The 22055-nt window shown below is 37.7% G+C and overlaps 1 protein-coding gene across 12 annotated transcripts in view; it reads right to left on the bottom strand.

The window, feature by feature from the left end:
* ARHGAP12 (Rho GTPase activating protein 12) overlaps nt 1–22055 on the bottom strand; it is a 78724-nt gene that overhangs the window by 23134 nt on the left and 33535 nt on the right. For 6 of the 12 annotated variants that reach the window (XM_071805295.1, XM_071805294.1, XM_065830488.2 and 3 more), the window contains exons 3-7: nt 19664–19942; nt 13628–13768; nt 11928–12008; nt 3776–3901; nt 162–233 (exon numbers count right to left, since the gene is read on the bottom strand). In XM_071805295.1, coding sequence (XP_071661396.1) covers nt 162–233; nt 3776–3901; nt 11928–12008; nt 13628–13768; nt 19664–19942 — 699 coding nt within the window. The remainder of the gene's footprint in view (nt 1–161; nt 234–3775; nt 3902–11927; nt 12009–13627; nt 13769–19663; nt 19943–22055) is intronic. The other 6 variants (XM_065830493.2, XM_065830492.2, XM_065830489.2 and 3 more) reach the window with 3 other exon arrangements.

A 22055-nucleotide genomic window follows, 5' to 3' on the forward strand; every position in this document is an offset into this window, starting at 1 on the left:
ACACTTGGAGGCAATGCATTCCTTTTAAAATGTAAAGCCTTCAAATACTTTTATCCCATTATTTTTCTCAATAACAAGCAGGCTTACCCTCAGTTCTCTAATCATGAATAGCCCAGTTTCTACAACATCTACTTATCTATTTAAACACTTTGCATACTGACTGTGGCTTGATGCTTTGGTGAAGGAGAGGACTCATTTTCAGGAAAACTGGCCTTAGAAGCAGTTGATGATTCCTGTAAAATTCAATTAGGCAACGTAAGTTATTATCTTTCTTACAATTCCTTTAATTTTTTTTCAACTCCAGAGATACTTTTGCTCTTTATACAGACTCATACATCACAAAGAATGTATTTTTTTTGAACATTCATTATATTCTCAGACAGTTGTATTATAAACCCGCTTAGTAAACAGTGTTCTTACAAGATTTACAGACAACACTCAAACTGAGTTAATTAGCACATGTTCTTTTGAAAAAATGTTAATACATACTGTATTAGCAAAGCTTTCATTCTTGTTAAGAGGCAGATTCTTTTAATGACATTGCTATCATATTATGAACCACCTCTATAATATTAAGTTATTACACGACACCATATAATAAATACCAAGATTTCAAAGAATAGGTTATGTCTCTGTGTAGTCAGTAAATATAAGATTAGTACAATAACTGGTTATACATGTAGAAAAGCAGATACCAGCTTGATTAATTTATGTAAGTCATGAACATTAATGTCCTTATAATCAAGCACTGAAAACTTCTAGAGATTTAGGCTTTTATTTTAAACTAGACATCAACTATAGACTAATAGAAAGTATTAAATCTCTGGAAACTAGGAAAAATTGCCCATGTGGAACAAAAAAATGTATGTGCATTTCCTCTGAGGTAATGATTGCTTTGCACAAATACACCACTTGAAAGTCTGGTAAAGAACTTCAAACAGAAGTTCTTGTTCTCCATTACTGTGTACTGCACTTCTCCTCCTCCCTCTTATTAATTCCCTTGATAGCTCTCCCAAATTCAGTTTGCTTTTTTAACATTACCTAACACTCTGCACACCCATGCTCTAAAATTCAGTTGTAGATTTGCCTACAGAAATGCCCCCCTAGTTACTTAGTGGTATAATAACAGAGAAGATTAGCAACCCTAAGGACAGCCTACATGTTCCATATTTTCAGATGTTGCGGGGCGGCGGGGGGGGCGGCGTGGGGGGGTGGAAATATGTTCAAATTAAGGAAATCAAAGTTGTTCCTCTCAGGAACATATTTTTCCTCTCCTTACCAATTTTTTAGCTGATGGCTATATACAGATATGTGCCACAGCTAATAGACACTTAAGTACATTTGATATAATTAAATTCTCATCAGCCATGGCAACCCACACTTCCACTCTGACACATCTCAAGCACTCTTTTGACTGGTCTATTTTCATAGAACAGAGTTGTGTTGTTTTTCCAGGAAAAACAAATAAGGGAAATAAAAATAAAATAGCTTCCCTAAGAATCAGTTAAAAAGCAAACTTGGGATTGATGTGCCTATCCAGCCAAATGCCAGTTGTTTTTCTTTCTATTTCATTCTGAATTTGAGATAGCTTTCATACACTACACAACTTTGGAACAAGAAATCCAGTATTTGTGGTCAGGAACTATTCCCTTTCCACATACTAATTTAAAGCAGAGTATGTAACAGCGTGCCTGCCAGCGGTAATAAAACAGGTGCATCAATGCACTAAAAAATTTTGTCCTTCCACAAAACACTAGTTTATTGCTCCACTACACATTTTTTAATTTCCTCAAAGCATTAATATTGTCCTTTATATGAACTATATAGTGTCTTTGCCACTAAAAAATGCATGATGCTTGCATAGTTTGAAATTGTGAAAGGAACTTTAAGCTACTGACTTAGCCTTTCAAATGTGGCTCATATATACAGTTTCTTTTGGTTATTACACTAGGCATTTGTACACTTTCATGTTTGCTTCACTAGGTTTACGGTCTTGAAGACAATGGGTCTTGAAGTGGACAACTCCACTAATTCAATATTTTTCAAGAGCTTCTTCATTCAGTGCAACACTACATAAAGGTTGTTCCAAAATAGAAGTAATTCTTACCCCTAAACACAGAAAGAGAAGTCTTCCTTTAAAAGTGAGGCTAAAACTCCAAGCTGTCTCCCAACAGAATCGTTCACACCTGTGAAGCGCCAACTGCACATGAGGCTGGAAGTGCCCCCTCAGCTCTGGTTTCTCAGGGCTCTGTCCAGGTGTCCCTCGTGCAGTGACACGAGACACGCAGGGTACAGAGGGACGGCTGGAGGAGCTGCGGAGGGAGCCCGGGATCGCGCAAGCTGATCCAACGTGCACACATGCACCGTCTCCAGCCAGGCACGGTCCATCGCCTCCTCAGCGCCACGGATGATGCATTCTAAACTGACAGCTCAAAAGCTTAAGATCAAATCCAATAAATCCTGAGGAACTAAGTCAACTCATGACAACCCACTCTTCTGTACCCAATTTAAACAAGGAAAGCTATTAAAACGCACCAAAACCAACAGGTCAAGTAAATAACATTCTGGGTAGCAGATCCATTTTCATTACAACTCCTTTGTTTTGTCTACATAAGTTTGTCTTTGGCATCTGAGATTACACAAGCCCACATATAGGCTTTTCTCCGTACTCCCAAATACACATTCATTTCTCCCTGTACCTTTAGAAAAAGGGAGTTTACCATGCCGTTTCCTGGTATCTCATTCTGAGTAGTCTGTGCTAAGATTTCAGCATTACAAAGTATTTCCATTTCCATTAATCTTGGGATGGGCAGCTGCAAAGTTACGAAAACCAGCAAGTCACCAGACTCCCACACCTCCTCCAGTTCCTCCCCACTCAGCTCAGCCACAGGCAGAACGTCCCAGCACAAGCTGAAACGTTTGGGACAAAAAAGTCAAACCAGAGAGGGACAGGCAGAGGGGACAGCAAGGGAGAGAGAAGCTCCATCTCCTTGCTGGCCTAGACAGTTTCTTTGTACAGCCCAAAACGGAGTATCAAGAACAAGCCCTAAGAAGGGGCAGAAAACAGCTGTTGTTGTTCCTGACCTGTAGCTCTTTTCAGGCCCAACACCCAGCTCAGCTCTGGCCAGGGTCAGAGCCAAGTGTTTCAGTGTGCCCAGCTCTGTCCTCTGCCCTTCCACAACAATATTACAGCCCTGCTCTAACCACACAGCTTTTCTTCTTTCCTTGAAATATTACAGTGGAGATTAATGGAACAGTCATTAAAGGGATAAATATTACTATTTACATCTTTAAGGCACAGTTGTTGCTTTAGCAAGTGCAATTTTTATTTCAGTGCTATGAATATTTCAGTTATTTATCTGCAATCTTTCAAGTGTTGCCTACAATAAACACATTCAGGTGTGAAATGCCACTATACCTTACATGAGAATCTCACCCACATTCATTATTCTTAAATTCAAAGCCTAATGATAATGATACTCCATAGCCTGAACTGAATTGGGAGATTCCCAATTTTAATTAAAATGATTGTACACGCCAAAACCTGAACTAACACCCATTAAAATACTTCAGGGACAACAAGAAAAGAGCTACTACTCACAAAGTAACAGTAATAAGGTTACCAAAAAGTCCTTGGTTTCACTGAATGTTATACACAGTGACACAACAGAAAAATGAGATTTCAGAAATTCATGCATACTCATTTCTGTTAGATTAAGTACTTCACACATCAGAAACAGTTGGTATTCCAGCATGCTGTTTAACCTGCTCCTACCTTATCGTTGGTGTCCAACACAATCGTGCTGTGCCTCCATTTTGTTAAAACTATTGGTTCTTGTATCCTCCTGTCCAGACTCCTACTCTTTATTATATCTCTCTGCTGCTGTGGTGAAGCATTATACTAAAGAAGAGAAAAATCAAACTATAAGTAGAATCTAATTCATGTAACCAAGGCCTGGACATACCATTCATACATCTTAACAGTGCAAGCTTTCAGATTGCTGAAGTCCCCCAAAGGTGTGAACATAGCTTCAGTTTTATTTTGCATTTAACCTTCAGCACAGTCCTTTCTGCCATAGTCCTCTCCAAGGCACTAAGTAGGACTGGCCTGTTGGCATAATACTCTCCATTGGCAGAGAGATGTTTGATTTCTTGTGCAACAGCTTACTGCCAGTTTCGCGATCAACCACAATATTGAAAACCACCATGGAATCACAATAAATACAAGATTTGAACATCCCCTCTTCTTATTGCCCTGACAGAACTGTAACACCTGTCCAGCTCTTATGTAAGAAAAGAAAAACCCGATTATCCTGCAGTGAGGGATTCAGATTGAGTTGTGATTGCCTGGATATGATTCCCTTTGACCCAAAGGTCTGGGATGCCTTGGAGAGGAGACACAAGGCTGAGGACTTACTCTTTCAGAATAGGCACATAAAATTACTTATAAAAGGATTTATTGGTGTGAAAAGTCCATCACCACAGAAAATAAATATTTAGCAGTAAATAATTTTAAGACTTGACAGAGGAGAGAATGGTTTTATCATAAAACAGGTTTTCTACTAATTCAATAGCATACAAAAATATACAGGCTGAGAAAATGTGAGGGTCATGAGAAGGACACAGAATTTAATTAGATCTCAGCATTGCAGCACACATCATCAGTAGCATTGCCATTTTTAATCATCACAATCACCACTGAGGTAGCATTATAAAGAATTATTAAAAAACTTCAAACAAAGTTTAATACTGAAAATACAAACAAGAAAAGACAAAATTAATGTATGTTGGGGTTTTTTTTAAGTAACTAAAAATCTCATTCTTTCTATTCAGCATCAGAAGACTAAAATCTGTACATAAAAAGAATCATACAGCAGCATTTCAGGAGTCATGTAAAGGACTAGAGTCTACTGGGTAAGAAGTAACAAAATCAAGTGCCCCTTTTATTTGAAAAGGCTGAGCAATAATCTTTGCAAGTACACTGAATTCTACGGTTTTGCTACCAATTCCTACTGCAAGCTCAGAGCCCCAGGTCTTCAAGGACAGGAAAATCTACACCTACACACACCAATGAAGCATGGCAAGGTTTAGCCTAAATAACAAATGCCAAATTTAAGATAAATTCCACAACACAGTTATATTTATTGTTCAAATAAAGACCTAGCTTTACTACTGCCATTGCAGACACTACGCTTGTGTTAGCTCTGTATTTTACTATGAGCAGAGTCAATGCTCCAATAAGCCAATAGATGCTTAAAATGTAAATAACTTCAGTGTTTCCTTAAATTATTTCAATACACACAATAGCAAGAAAATATTACCAGTTGAATGGGTCTTGCAGCTTTGAGAATACAGTTTGGTTGTTCATGTGCAGACAGAGACGTATTGGTTGTCCTTGCAGAAATTCACTTCTGAGTTTGCACTGTATCAGGTTCAGCACATTTGTACTCACTTCACAACGACTTCCTTACAATGGTGAGGGGTTAAAGCAACACTCAGTTTGTGCCCTTGTTATATAAAAAGCTGAACCATCATTTGTGCTGCAAGGAATCTAATACTAGTTTACTTGCTTGTTATGGAAATATCCACTCTGCAGATGCTCCTACAACTCAAACTGTGGGAGCAAGGTAAGCAACCTGCAGCAAAATTGCCCACTCGTATTACAACTAAAATCTAAAAATGACATCTTGGAGGAGTTTTGACAACTGCTGAAAAGTCTCTTAAGGCTCACAATGAGCGTGGCCCAGCTTTTTACAGTGGAAGAGAAGAACGTATTGAATTCAAGCATATTTCTTGCTATGAAACAGAATCATTTATTTCAGAAATAGATTTACACTTCAGTGACACCGGTGAATATTATTTATGAAAACCCTCCATGCACTTTCCATTTGAGTAACTCAAGAAATACAAGTTTAAACAGTCAAAGACTTATTTTAAAGTAATTTATCTTGAATTTAAGCCCATGTTAAAGGATTAAGATATGGGCACAAGCCTAGTTACAGGTGATCTATATTTAAAAGGTGCCTTTGATACCATCACAAGCCATCAGGAGTTAACTTATCTAACTGACAACCCTGTCTTGAAGAAGAAAGGACTTACAAAGTAATAAAAAATTCTAGTTTAAAGAAGGAGTTTAATGAGAAAGTCAAGCAACAGTATATGGAGTTTATTAACAAAGCACTGCCAACAACTCAGGAACACTGAGTTACACACATCTTAGCAGGTTATATAATTTGCATTGGTGATACAAACTGTGTTAGTAAACTGACAAGTCTTTAAAGGGAACATTTGACATTTTTGCCCCATTTTCTCATAATAGAGGTGTCAAGTAAACATTTTGTGCTCAGGTGTTTGTGGGGTTTTTCTGGTTTTTGTTTATTTTATTCCTCCACCTTGAAAATAAAGGGGCTGATCTCTGATCTCCAAAGAGAATCACGCTGAGACGCAGACAGACACTGTTTCAGAGTCTGCATTATCCAACCGAACTAGCTCAGGCAGAGCCCACTGAACAGAGAGCAGTAGGCCAGGCCGGGTCCCGCCACCCCTGCTGCTCCTGGGCCTGCCCCCACCCCACCTCCTCAGCTCAGAAAGCCTTGCAGAACAGTTTCAGGTCAGGTTCACTTACTGACACTCTGTAGGACTTCTACCTGCCACGCTGCTGCCTCTCCTACAGGCGTTTACAATATTTCCCACTGTTCTATCGGCAACAATGAGCAACTAGGTTGGGCTCTCCTTCCCTCATGCAAAATCTTATTTTTGCATAACTCTAAAGAAGCTTTCTCTGCCTAAGCCTTGGTGTAACCTCAAAGACAGATCAGGCAAGGGCCATATACTGCACTAAAACTTATTCAAGACTATGCATTGCCTGGTAGGACAATCTCTGCTACACCATATGCCTTAACAGCATCTTCTTAAGGGTATGATGTTATTTTCTTAATACTAAAGCTTTTGATAATGTACCACACAATTCCAAATATACATAGTACTGCTCCTTGAAAAATCATCCACAAACTCATATCTGTGTTATGGCATTAATCACCCAGCACATCACCTCAGTTTGTTCCCCAGTTCATTGGGAACATCTCCTACCAGGAAGGGAAGACATGAGCAAGTTGGTCATACTCTGACTGCAGGAATGAGGTAACACAGACTTCTGGTTAGAACACTGGCATAGGGTAGGGACACCAGTGGTGTAAATTTAGGTCACACAGGGTTATTTTCATTGCTGAATCTGTTCAATGCCTTTACCAGCTGCTTCAAAGCTTTCTTACCTCAGTATAAAATTTTCTAACCCTCTCAACTGGCCGAGTGATTTATATTTCATTTTATCCTGAGATGTGGCATGGCTCAAGTCTCTGTCCTAGCCTAATTGTGCCTGAAATAAACATAACACCTTGTGAGTTATTTGTAGCAGTTGTCCCCATTCTTATAGAGATGACACAGATCTGTCAGTTTTAAGAAACAGAAAAAAGATTCTTCTTGGTTTGCGTTAACAACGTCCTCAGTCAGATGAAAGGAACCGGGTGGTTGAAGGGAGAAAACAGTGGGAAGCAACAGACAATGTAAGTTAGTAAAGACCCAAAGTTAAGCATTTTACTCCACCTTCTTGTAATCAGAGATCAAAACAGCAGCGCTTTAAAATATTCTGCTGTCCTACCCTTTAGCACCTTATATATTCTACCGTCTTATTTGCACTTGCCCCAGTAGACTACCTGAAATCAAATACATTTTTTTTTTAAATTTAAATATTGTCTCAGAACAAAACCACTCTGGAGTGCTACTACTGTCACTGGCTTTGAATAAACTTTCATGGTGTTCCAACGGACATAAGACTTATAGCTTCTACTTTTCTTTTAGAATAAATCGATCACGTATTTTTCTTAAACCTACATAAAGGAAAAAAAAGAATCATTTTTGTCCTTGTAAGGATTTCATTACCTCAATTTATCTAGGGAAAGAAGATTCCTCATTCTCTGCCACAGGACATCAAGCAGCTCTATCTCACTTTTCCCCCATCTTATCTGGGAGAAGGGCGGGAACTACCAAAAATCAGGATAAATAAGGAAGACCAGACCAGGCCTCTTGAGTACGAACATCCACATTAAAGAGGAAAAAAAAAAAAAATAATCTGACTGCCTTCCCATACTCATCTCTGGTTTGTCATATCACTTGTACTTTTGTCCTTAAAAACTGTCTAGATCCTCACATCAGCTGAGACAGCCTCAGCTTTCGCCAAGCAATCCCCGATTTTATGACAAGAATGTGAAGATAATTCACTATTGCTAATGATACTGTTTAGCGCATTGGCATAGAAATGCCAACACACACAGTACGTTACCTCAAATCAAGGAACACAGCTCAGAACAAGACAAATTTACCGTAAGACAACCAGGCCCTGTTTACATGTTTATATCTCCAGGATATCTGCCTGATGCTACCTGCATCATGTTTTACTGTGTTTTTTCAGATAGTATGTGCTGTTCAACAGCATTCGGGTCTCCAGCAGGAAAATCATCCACCTGAGTTGCAGAGTTGAGGCCTGAGCTCACACAGCACACGAGTGAATTAGGATACTGCTGGGCTCCTAACGCTGCCCAAACTGCTGCTGCTCCACCTGCCGACTCCTCTGTGCACACAGCGAGGGGAGATAACGCTGCAGGAACTTCCGGAACAGGCTGTAATGGCAATATCACCGTCTGCAAATATTAACACCAAACGGTGACTTCACTCCAGAGGCTTAGAGTTTAGGGATTTTCTTTCAAAGTCTGTTCTTGGATCAGAGAGCCTCGTCAGAGGATGGCCATGTATCATGTTGTTATGCCACATATCAGCCTAGGAACGCATTTTGAAAACATAAGAGGCCATTAATCTCTAATTTTTATTAGATGTCCTCTCTACCTCTCCTTTGAGCTACTTACTCAACAGCTATTACATGGTTAGCCACATTTTTTTTGGTTTTGTCATTTTGACAGATTACCTTTTTTAAACTTCAGAATTAGAGAGTTCTCGTTTCTGAGATCAGTTTAACTGTTTTCCCCCCCTTAATACAGATTTCTCATTTGCCTAAAGTACAAAACTCATATTAGAAAACTGTAATTCTGAAATAGGGTTGTAGCCTTTCTCAACACGATTTAGATACTACTCATTCACTACATAGGAGATAAACTTATTTTATCATAGTGATCTACACAGGAATGAACTTTTGTCTGCTGGTTTATTTCTCTTTTTTTAATAATTGGCAAGACCAAACAAATGGATACAGTAGAATGCATAGACATAGGAGAAAACTCAGTCTTTCACAAGATGTGGTTCAAATTATGGTTAAAGATTATTCATTGTAAAGAATAATTCGGTATGTTGTTCTTTTTCACTGCAAAAAGCTGGGTCACACTCATCAGGAGCCTTAACACACTTTTCAGCAGTTGTCAAAGCTACTCTGAGACATCATTTTTAGCCAGAGGCATTCAGCTATTCCTAGATGTTATTTAAATATACATAACTGGAGGGTTTTCTATGAGACTGTCTGAAGTAATTTGTTTCGTAACTGCCTCCCCTCCCCAACATATACCCTCGCAATTTAACACACACACAAGAATACTAGAAGCGTTATTTCTAAGCATGTTAGTTATAACAGTGAAGATTTTTTATGTTATAGTATTTGCTCAGCTAATGTGCTATTTCCAGAAACCATGGGACAACTTTTAGTTCTAATGAAGTGCAGATTATTAAGAAACATCTAACAAAAGGATGCTCTTCTTTCTGTGGTTTAACAGCACTACATGGCCATGCCATTCCATCACTTCACAACAAATTTTGGAAGGTAATATTTGAAGTACATACACTGGGGAAAAAAATGACCAAGAGGGTTTTTCTTGGTAACAATTTTCATTGAAGCAAGAGTTAAAATGCTGAAGTCTTTCTATGGTTTTCTCTCACCACTCATGAGCGTTTTCACCATAGACTATTATTCTTCAAAGCAGTTCTGTGGTCTACATTGTCTTTCCTATTCATTTGTCCCTAAGCACTTTTGGAACCACTTTCAGTAAGATTCAAGAGAATAATCTTCAATCACACTTCAACTTTTCCCAAGTGTAACATCTCTGCTGTATGTTCTTCAGATGTACAGTCACATAAGTTAGCTAAATCTTGTGCTGAAATATTTAATCTCTTCCACAGTATTCAAAGTTAAAAGCTAAGGATTTCTGGAAATACATACACTCTTGAATCACGAATCTGAGAGTCAATTGCTCATTTACTTCTGTTAACCATGCATTTGCTGCCACCCAAGATGTACTAGTTTCAAGAAGGAATTAAAGTGTACATCCTGTCCAAATGGCTCAACAGAAGTAATTTTCAAGGAAAAATTTGTAGCAGTAGTATGTGATGATTTTCATATAAACAGGAACTAAAGCATAACAGATCGCAAACTCCACAACAGGGGCTGTTGCACTCCATAGGTGGCTACTGATACAACGGAGCTCAGGTGTTTGTATAGAACCACTAGAACATCATGCACTAACACACAAATTTTTGACCCCATCCACCCCTTTATACTAATACACCTCAGGCAATAGTTCTGGATAATCTTTGTGCCATTGTAGTTGTGTTAAAGCCAACTTAATTTGCTATTTATTTCAAATCCAAATCAATTCTATTTTAGTAGAAAGCAACTTCTTCACTGTCAGAACTTTCTGCATTGCAGAAGTCACAGAATGAAGTACCCAAGACATTATTCCCCCAAATTAACTTCAATTATACATATTGAACTAAAAATTGCTTCTTGTAAAATCTGGTTTAGATGTTTTTCAGACTAATTAACCTAGTAGATAATCAACAGCTAAGTAGTTCTTAAAACCAATAGTTACAGATTATCTTGTTAGGTTTACATATGTTACAAAATTTAAGTCATCTAACACATTAGACCAACAAGGAGAATTCCCAGAGCTAACTCAGCTCTTCAGTGACTCAGGTACAAATTCTTTTACCGACATAACGAAAGTGTCTGCTATATAACTTCACTCACATTTCAGTGCAAATATTTTCTCACAAATATGAAAGCACCATCTATTAAGGTTGCTCCTTTCTAAGTGGAAGTGACTTAGGACACCAATTTTTGGACTGATGAAACAATAATTGAGAAACATACTCTTTCGTATACTTGCACACACAATATTGTGTGAAACTTTGTTGTTGTTGTTGGGGTTTTTTTTGTTTGTTGTTTTTTTGGTTGGTTGGTTTTGGCTTTTTGTTTTTGTTTTTTACAATCACCTTACTATCTAGGACTGAACAAACATCCTAATAGCAGGAAAGTCACGCACAACTACATCATTATGACAAGTGTCCTATAGTTTTTCAAAGTGAAAATGAAAATTAAAAGTATTAGGAACATCCTCAGATAACCAAGTGACGCAAGCTCTGTCACCTTCCTACACATTCCTGTTTCAATTAAAAAGTTAATAAATACCAGAAAACACTTTAGTGAAACTTTGTCATCCTTGAAGATATCACAAAACTCTGCTGAAACTTTTGTGTTTTGACACTTGTCTGTATAAGCATTTTGGAGGGTACTGAAAATAGACAACAGTCTCTCCAGAACATTTTGTAATTAAAAAAAATTATTTTTTCCTGCAGAGGTTTTCACAGTAAAACCACAAACATTATTCTGCAGCCTTGCATGAAAAGCTCAGTTCAGCAAAGCTACAGGATCTTCTCTGACATCTGAATAATTACATACATCCATTTTTCACATCCTTAAGTATATTTTTTTCTCTTCACAATCAGAAATGCCACAAAAATCCAAGAAATGACCAAGTGTAGTATGCAAGCCCTCTGGCTGTGAATAACTCCCATTAAAGGCCCCATAGAACATTAATTGAGGAAGAGGGGAAAGCCCCAAATTGTAGAAGTTTCTTTTTTAGGTCACTCACCCTTGGTAACTCCCATTCCGATCGGGAACCATCGGCACTGTAGTAATATGGTCTGCCTTGTTCATCTGCGTGTTTTATCCACTGCAGAAAGAAATGCAATGATAGCAAATGTAATCAGAGTGACAGCCGTAACATAGTAAATCTCTTATACTTGGGATTTAAAGTTAATTTTTAACTTTATGCCATCCATTCCAGTAGTGTCTAGTGCACAACCCCTGTTAACTAACCAAGGTTGGTTAGCAATGAGAGCAACAGAGTTTCCAGCTTCCTGAACTGGGTTCGCTATTATTATTTCCTTCTGTAAACCCTCAGAAAATAGTCTTGCAATATCACACAAGAGTGATAAGCAGGTATTTTCGAAGATGGCCTATCTCACTCTTGCCAACAGTAGAGAGTCAGTTCAAGGAGGCACAACCTTCACATCACATCTATGTAAGGATTTTATATGTAAAATTACATAATCACAAGAAGCTCAGCCAGCAACTGCTGATCATTGAAGAGATAATTGCACTTGTTGAACAACTCTCTTTTTAAAACATTGACAGGAACATGAGATGCCATTCCTATATGAAACATGAAGAAGACGGTATAATTTCTGCAACCTCTACAAGCAACTCCAACAATCAGAGAGGTAAAACTATGGCAACTGTGACCAGTTGTGCATAAAGGAAGGAATTGTAATGAGCAGAATTCTACAAGATTACACAAAAATATGCACAGAAACACGCACAGCAAGGCACTTGGGTCAAGCAGGTTTCACAAGATTGCCTCCCAATAAACCACTTGTGACAGGAAATGCTGTTTTCTATCGATTCCAATTTACAATTTAATTCCAATGTACAATTTAAAGAAAAAAAAAAGTTTGCATATTTGCCAAACAAGGTATGTGCTCTACAGATGTTTAGCAGAAATAGATTAAGCATGATGAAATTTCAAAACTGACATAAAACTCTATTTAGAACCTTCCTTCAGAAAACCTTGCATATATCAACTGGAGAAAAGGTGGGACTATAATACAATAAATTACTGTTTCAATGAACACTTCTTGAAGTTAAAACAAACAAACAAAAAACCTGAACTTTAGGAAACAATGAGAAAAATTGACTGCTTTACAAATATAAACAAATATTGTCATTTATCCTACATGGGACAACTTTTTATATGCCCAGAATCACAGTAAGTTGTCAGTAGCAATTAGATAATTAGAATAGAACATAAATCTGCTGATACAGCTGTAGTTCAATTACGAAGTTTGTCTACATCTGAAAGCAGTACCAAAAATCTCTGATAAAGGATGAAACTGATAACACAGCATTATTTTCGGTTTGAAATCATCCTAACTGCAAGGTCCCCACAGACAAGAAGGGGTCTTAAAAGACAGTAAGAAAAACATCATATTGGTATGAAGTTCATTCCTGAAGTGTAAACAAGAGGATGGGAGAGGGCACAAACTAAAAAAAAATATACATGATACATTCATCTAATATAATCTGATACCCAAATGGAAATAAGAAAACTTTTTCTAAATAGTGAAGAACATACATAAGAAAAAAAAAAACTGTTCAGTTTCATGCATATTTAAAAACCAAAAGGAGATACTGCTGATGGATGCTTTTCACTCCTAGAAATGAAATCTGCATTTCTAACAGTGAATTAGTGGAAAAGATTTAGAACACGCGATGAGAAGAAGGAAAAAGTACCTTTTCATTAGTATAGTCATTGGTATATAAGGTCTGACCATGTTCATCCAACTCTTCTGACCAACCCTTTGGAGGAGAACCATACTGACTATCTGACTGGCTGTAACAAGAACTGTGGTCGTTTTCTTCTGATGAAAGATGCTACAAGTAGTCAGAAACACACAAGGCAGTTTTGAGAATGAAAGTGCTTTAAAATCTGAAAGATCAAAGATTATTTGACTAGAAAGAGAATAGTAATAAATTCAGGGAGTTCACATTTTTATGTCAGAGAACAAGAGAAGCATTTTTACAGTACAGAAATATTGGATCAATGCTAGGCAATTCAACCTACTTTCAGAACAGCTGCTTTATACTGATAGAATTTTAGGTTCTACTACACCAGATTTCAGCTACTCAAACTCAGAATTTTTTTGCCAACCTAAATTTTATTCCTACAGATTTACATTACTTAATGATAGAGTTAACTTCAGTAATCTGCATTGCCTCAAAAAACCTGGGAGACCCGCTACCTTGATTTTCTGGCAACATCCCAATTTTCATAGCTATTTGGGAAGGAGAAGAAAAGACAACAATCATTAAGGACAACTTGAGTCTCCAGTTACACCTTGGCAGGTCCCAGCACTTTACAGTACTTGTGCAATGCATCCTAAAATATTAGGAATTTCCACTCTCCTCCTTCCAACTCTGATGCATGTGACAATGAGCAATGCAAAAAGCCAGGCTTTCTAGCAGGCACAGCTGGCTGAGGTGTAAGATCATTTTCTGAAGGCAGAAGTGAATTACAACATAAGAAACAAGTTTGATTTGTAGAACAGAAAAAAAAAAAAGATTTTGCACACACAATAAACTATTTCTGTTCCCTTGTACACCTTGTTCACCTCCTTCCTAAAATACTGTAGTGTTATTCAAAGCATCCATTCCATGCACAAAAAAAAGAGTCTAAAAAAAAAAGAAGTCGCCTCTCTGCATTCATCTCCCACAAGATCTCTATGCTGCAGTCTCCTGAGGAATCCAATGCAAATTTCCTTTCACACTGTCTTGGATCCTCAGCAAGTAAGAGGGAACACATTCTGTTATTCAGAAATGATGACAGTTAAATATTGACTAAGGTTCAGTAACACAAGGGTTTTGAGGAAATCAGTAAAGCAGGAGAAAGGCAGAATTTCTATTTTCAAGTAGAAAAAAACTCATTTTCTGAAAAGCTTAAGTATTACCAAAAAACATCCAGGTATCAGAAACTAAGCAGTTCTTAAAAGTCAGTGTTTTTAGAGATTAAATGTTCAGTGACATTTCCAAATTATTACTACAAAGGGCTTTGGTGTTGCCTTTCTGAGTACGCTGACATGAGCCAGCTTACCAAGCACAGCAAAACCCATGGGAAACTTCGTGTCATCAATAAAGTAACATGAAAAAAATAAACAAAAAAATCTAAGTGTCCTCTACAGCCCACAGAATGCGAGCGTCTAAATGCCGCTTCTTTTGTACGTGTAGTAACACAAAATTCTGAAGTGGTAACTTCTAATCATTTGGGAAAAAAAGGAGTCTTCAGTCCCATTCTTACACTTGAAGAATGAAGCCTGAGGAGTTGATAAGAGTGCTATTTGGCCTCATTTCAACTACTGTTTTATAAGATAGCTATGTTGTTTACACATATTTAAGTTTTCATTATGTTTTAATGATTAAATATTAAGTGCATTGACATTTGTTTAAAGTAGTAAGACCTTGGACATTTTTATTATTGCTATTAACAGGAATTATGACTGAATAACACAATGTATTTGTATTTGCCTCTCACAAGCCATTCCTGAAACTGAGGAAGCACCATACACATGTAAAATTAAACAGAAGATTTAAAAATTAAAATTATCCTAGAAAGACCACTGTTGTTCAGTAAGAACAACTGTTAATGCGTCTATCTGTAAGGCACCCATACAATGGAAGTTTTGATGCTTTCAGGGCTTAACTAATCTCATGTACAATACAATGGGGGAATTTAGGCTTTGCAGACCTAAACTTGAACCACATTCCTGAGTTGGTCCAAGGTTTCCCAAGCCAAGGCCCTCCCTGTCCCTCGGCCAGCAGGAGCAACTGCTGAAGCTGCATCAGCTGGGGCTAGAGAACACTGGCCAAACCACAGTCAGCACCTTTCCATCTAACTTTCAACACTTTTTCAGTATTAACTGTGTATGTGCTTTTTACATCTCCTCCATGCTTCCTCTTGGAGTCACATCCTCAATTATACTATGTCACATTTAAATAAAGTCATCTTAAGCAGAAAGCTAACCAACCTTATACCTTTTAAGAACTCTGCTGTGACACTAAAGGGACTTACAGAAATGGTCCCCCACATCATCACTTCTACTGTCTTCCTTGGCTTCTTTCCATTTACACGGAAAATTCTTGAGGGCAGACACGAGTTCACCACCATGCAGTTAAGAAAGTTACTACTACTTCTAAAAATCAAAATAACAAGAAAGAATACTGACTAATTAAAGAAACTAGCATCTCTTTATTACTTTTTGTTCATTTTGAAACAAAAATACAGGGAATGAAATTGCATCGTGGCCATATGTTTTAAATGTAGTTTTCAATTGAAATGAAATCCTGTTGCTTTTCTACAGCTTGCTGGCTAATTTGTTGGTCTCTACTTCCCATTAAGGTCTCCTATCTAGGTATCAGAGGTTTGCCTTTCTCTGATATGACGACACCCCATTCCTCTAATAGTCCGCCCTGATTAAATCACTTTAACGACAAATTTCTCCCAGTTATTGTTAAGCACTCTTTCCTGAAATACATTAACAAGTCACTACCTCCAATGAATTTATCTGTAATCCAAAACCTTACACACTTTCCCTAGAGGTCCTGTTGATAGGACTTCCCTGCTTTACCCCACCCCATCCGAATAACTACCAAACCTACAAGTGTTTTCTCTGTGCCATAGCTGTTACCAACTTTTTTTTTGACAAATTGAGTACAATTTTGCCCTTTCTTAATTATCCAATAAAATTCAATTTCCTAATCACAAAGTTCTAAGACCAACTATAAGCTATTTCAAATCCTAATATATTAAACATGTATTAGAATATATGATCATTCACAGTTCTCATTTTTACGTCACCTTGACGTTTTGCTACCCAATACAACACAAGCTCCTCTGAGGACAAATCTCTAGAGATACAATTAGTATTTAATCTTCCTGTACATGTTCTTCTATTACTAAATCTGAAAGGAATGAGCATGACTCAGACTAGTGTGCAAAGGCCAACTTAACTTCGTTATAGTAAATTAAATCAGTTTTTACTAATTATTAAGACATATTTGTTCATAATCAAACAAAATTACGGATTCCCTATATTTTATGGTAGCTTAGACTTGGATTTCAACCTTTAAGTAATTTGGTTTAAATACTCATATACAAAAAGGTGAACATGAGCAGGAGTGTGAAGTATACTCTTGAATGCAGAACAGAAAAGGGAATAAAAAGCTTCAAAATCAACACAACTGCTGGAAAGTGGATTGACAGGACCTTGCAACATGTATCTCTCTAGCCTCAAACCTTGACCAGCCAGTCAGAGAAGACACAAGTTACTAAAGGAACCTGTGCTACTGGAGATATAAACTTGTGGCTAGTTAAAAATTAAAACATGCATGATTCACTGGTCTTACAAAGACTGAAAACAGGTATGACTGTCTGAAAGACCAATCTATGATACCTCAAGCATCACAAATAAACAGAAGAACTGAGCTGAAATAAGTCATAGGTAACGAAAAATAAATAAATAAAATCAAGCTTTCTGAACATGCAGCCATGTGGTGAAGTCATGGTACCGAGGTATCGGTAAGAGTCAGAGGGATCATTTGCATGTGGGGAGGGAGAAAGAGTTATTGGAAGTCCTTCCACGAAAACAAGGAAGAACGATGACAGAAAACTAGCTACACTTACTACATACAAGAAGCATTACTACTCAAAAAAGCAATCATCTTAACCAGATGAAAAACAGAGTCTTCTCCAACAAAAGAAGAGCCAGTGAGAAATTAACAGGCCATGAGCAGAGATATCAAAGTGGCAGCCACAAACTTTTCACCAGTTTACCTGTTGCTGCCACTGGCTTGTGGCAAGAAAATTTGGCTGTTCAAATGCTTGCGGCTGACACAGCTGCTGTGAAGGCCACTGCCAAAGGCAATGAAAGGTCCCTTTTTCCTTTCTCTCCTGTTTCTGGCACTAACTGTCCCAGAGGTAAACTTCTACAACAGAGCTTCCAGCAATCAAAATCGTGAGCAGTCCACAACTAAATTTTAAAACGAAACATTGTAATAGGTTCAGGAGGAAATCCACCTAAACCATACATACTTGAAAAGGACATAGAAAAGTGAAATATGTAGAAGATTTCTTGATTAATGTTTGCTTTTTCTTTCTATCAGGAAACTGATTAGCCTAAGTACTGTTTGAAAACAAGAGCACTATTTTAAGCATATTTAAATAGTAATATCCATCTCCCAACTATTCCTTTGCTTTATCTGAACCACTGCAGTTCAAATAAACACACACCACTGTCTGGCTCTCCCTAGTGACTGGTTGCACAGAATCTATCTGCACCTCAAATGCTAGCACAAGCGATCTTTTAACATAAATAACTTCAGGGTAAGCTTCAACTCTCTTAAGCAAGGTGTGCAGCAAAGCTTTGCCAAAAGGTTTTGCAAAAGCAAAAGGTCTGCATAATGAAAAAAACAACAACAACAACAAAAAAAATCACTGATATATCTAAAGAACATGTTTATGGTCTGAATGTACCCTAGTCAAAAACTCCTATGGCCAATTGCCAGAAGCTGGGGTGGATTTCCACCCCCATCAACATTTGCTGCCCTTGGACCTAGACAGCTGGTTTAGGCAGCGCTTCTAGCATAGTAATTTTAATGTTCACATCTTCTGTTCTCTAGGATATCATTCGCAGAATGAAGGAAACGATTTTCTCAAAGTGAACACAATTTGATTACAAAATATTGCTCCTTTAACTGTCCTTTCTCCTACTTTCTTCTCCAGCTATCCAAGGCAGAAATCATTGACAAGCATGTAAATTCAAATCTCCTTCACAAATGGTTAAAATGCTGTGACAAGTTATCCAGGTAAACTTGTTTTTTATATTCACTATGATTTTTCCACCTCTTTAAGAATTTATCAATTAAATAAGATTTTCATTTGAACGGTCACATACAACCCTTTAAAAAACCCAGTATTTTTAAGTCATCATAGAATATAGAGAATTGTTAATAGTATGTATAAATCTAATTACAAAAATAAAAATCAATACATTTTAATTTGATAGAAACTTTATTTATGTCAGTATTTTTGACGCAGGTGGAAAGTGCTGTGGAACTCCATTAAGTCTGGTTTTTACTCCAGAACACTGGATTTCTCTACATGCATCTTAAAATTTAGAATTATCTTAATTCCTCTTTACGAAAATATTTTCCTCTATAAAAACCCACATATCTAAATTTACTGCCACAGCATCAACCAAACAGTAGCAAACACCTGTATATTGCCTACTTTTGCTTTACTGTGTATTTAACTGATATTCATAGAAATACATAATTCCCCTTGCCTTTTTCTATGCATCCCCACAAATTCTGCTTCTAGAGGCACTGTCACACGTGCCCTCCTCTCCCCCTCCGCCCCAGAAGATGTGCCCAATACACTGGGAAGGAGAACGCACTGCATGTCAGAGAAGTTACAGTGGTTGCCTTATTCTGTTGTCATTTGTAGTCATATTAGTTTCAAAATATCTCAGTTTACCTTTAAAAGAAAAGCTACAATACCTGCTGCAGGATTGTAAGGCATTTGTATAACTTACTACTCGTGCACACAGTCCATGTACACATTCTTCTACACACAAGCAATTAAAGAGCTGAACTGTTTACGACTTCATACCAAGACACATGACAAAAAAAGACATGAAGACACTACTTGACACTTGGAAACTCAGAGATACCAAATTCTGCAGCAAAACAGCATCATACAATCTCATTGCTTCTGACCTCAGAAGGAACTACCTCATGATCTGCATGGCTCTGGGAATCCCCTTTATTAACGCTGGCATCTCGGGCCCACCGTGGAGGTTTCCAGGTTCGCTCCTGTGATCCTCTGTTGTAGTAATAACAGCGTCCTGTCGTATCCTTATGGGTTTCCCATTCCCCATTTATTTGGACCGGAGCACTTGTGGGTAGTGGTGGAAGTGCAGACTGGGATATTTTCAGTTCTTGTAAATTAGCATAAACGGGTGAATCAGGCCTCCCTTGGCTTGGTGGAGTAGTTGGCTATCGAGAGAAGAAATGTATTGTTAAAGAGCAGATGAGTTTTAGAATGCTCCCTTGCAAATCAGAATATATTACAGCAGTAAAACAAACCAACAAACTCCCTTTTTTGTTGTTAAGTAGAAAAGCACAAAGGACAGCCACAAGACAATGGGGCGTGAAAATATTAGTTTGTTAATTATAATGTAAATATCACAAGCTGTATTTATTTAATACTGAAAAAAAAGTCAGCATTTCTCTAGATGCCAGCCGATAATTACGTGGACAGTGGATTTGAAATATACTGGAATCATCATCAAAATATTTTTATGTTTGCCTTCTTGAAAAACTTCAGCTTTACAGTTCAGCTGTTGCTCAGGAACTGTAAGTAATGGGATCTTGTTCAAGACAAAACCTGGCATTTCAGAGATGCCACTTGCTAGGCAAGGATGGTTCCCCAATCTATCCACCTCATCGCAAATACAGTGATAGTGAATGTGAAGCGGCACTTTTACCTTCTCAGCAAGATCTAAACAGACAGTTCAGGTGGAAAGACGAGCACAACATTATGACTAAGATACTCTGGAAAAAACCTGGATGGTTTACCTGTATGCCATTCCATTAAGATGCTTACCTAAAAATATTTTAGGCAATATCAATGAGTGTTCTGATTACCACTCTCACAGAAATTAAGTGGATATTCTTATCCACCTAATTTAATTCAGAGACATGCACACAAGCAGAACAACAAATACAAAAAAAAAAAAAAAAAAAAAAAAACAACAACAACAAAAAAAAAACACAAACAAAACACTAATGACAATTTCTCATTAATATATTGTTTGCTAACATGACGGCCAGCAGAAAGCACCGTTAGAAGTCCATGGCACTCACTGAAACCATGAGTACTTTCACAGAAGCATTTAGGATATATATACTCCTAGGTGTTCGATTTTTAAAGTATAACACAAGTATATAAAATACACCACACAGAATATAAAAGCACATTTTTTCATGAGAGCTATGATTATGAGATTGTGAAAGCAGCTTGTTATTAAATCAAATTGAATAGTTTCCTGGTAATGCACTGCCATCTCTGTATTTTAGGGCACATTTAGGCACTCTAAAGAAAGGAACTATATAATTTATACCATCCCTTCCTCCTGCTTGGTTTTAATTCAGCAGCTTTGCTGGAGGCAAGTCCTTCTGCCTCTTGTAGCATCTTTCACAGGAAAAAAATAATATATTGCATTACATAAAAGATCTTTTATAATGTACTTTCAAACATTAAAGTCATAAGCTGCTAATCTAGCCCACATCTAATAATAAATTACCAGGGTTTGCTCAGGCAAGACAACGTATCGTACCACACAATCAGATGTAAACTGATTGCACCACAGTGAGACCCAAATATGGGCAATATCCACAACCAAAAGGGGAAACAGCTAGAGAGGAACTTCACAAGATTAAAACAGGCACAGACTTGTTTTGTATGCCTTTAAAAGAGAAAACACAGCCTACTAGATAGAGCAAGTACGGTATGTTTAAGGTAAACCACAAGGGGGGGGGGGAGCGGAGGGAGGAACAGCAGGACTGGCAAAATCACAGAGCCAAAACCAATTAGTATCCTCTTCTAATTCAAAAGAAAAAAATATCTGTTACAAAACTTGATGAACAGTAAAAGACTACTTTTCTAGTATCCAAGTCTTCCCTCCTACCTTCTTTATTTTTTTTGAGAGGGGTACAACATCTGCCTTTGGTAAACTTGGTCTTGAGAACACTAACTGCCTAAAGAATGCTGCTGTGAACAAACCATCACCCCAATGTCTTCAGGGATAAACGTCAATTCCCCAGGATGCTGGAAGCGCAAACTTGATCAGCTTCAGGTGCTGCTCAAAGCCTCTCTGTGGTCTCCTCATTCAGGAGCTCAGTTTCTGCATTCATTTCCCAATTGGCCCACAGAACGATGTTTCCCACGTAAATCATCCTGCCATCAAACCACCAGGTTTGTCATTTGAAGCAACAGCATACACCTGCACCAGGGGAACACACAAACCTTCAGGTTCTTCCTCTCTTTCAAGGATGTGGCAAGAGCAGCACCATGAGGGCCCCGGCTGCTGAGGCCAGTGGTTCGCAC

The sequence above is a fragment of the Patagioenas fasciata genome, chromosome 2 (assembly GCF_037038585.1).
Source record: "Patagioenas fasciata isolate bPatFas1 chromosome 2, bPatFas1.hap1, whole genome shotgun sequence".
Lineage (NCBI taxonomy): Eukaryota > Metazoa > Chordata > Aves > Columbiformes > Columbidae > Patagioenas > Patagioenas fasciata.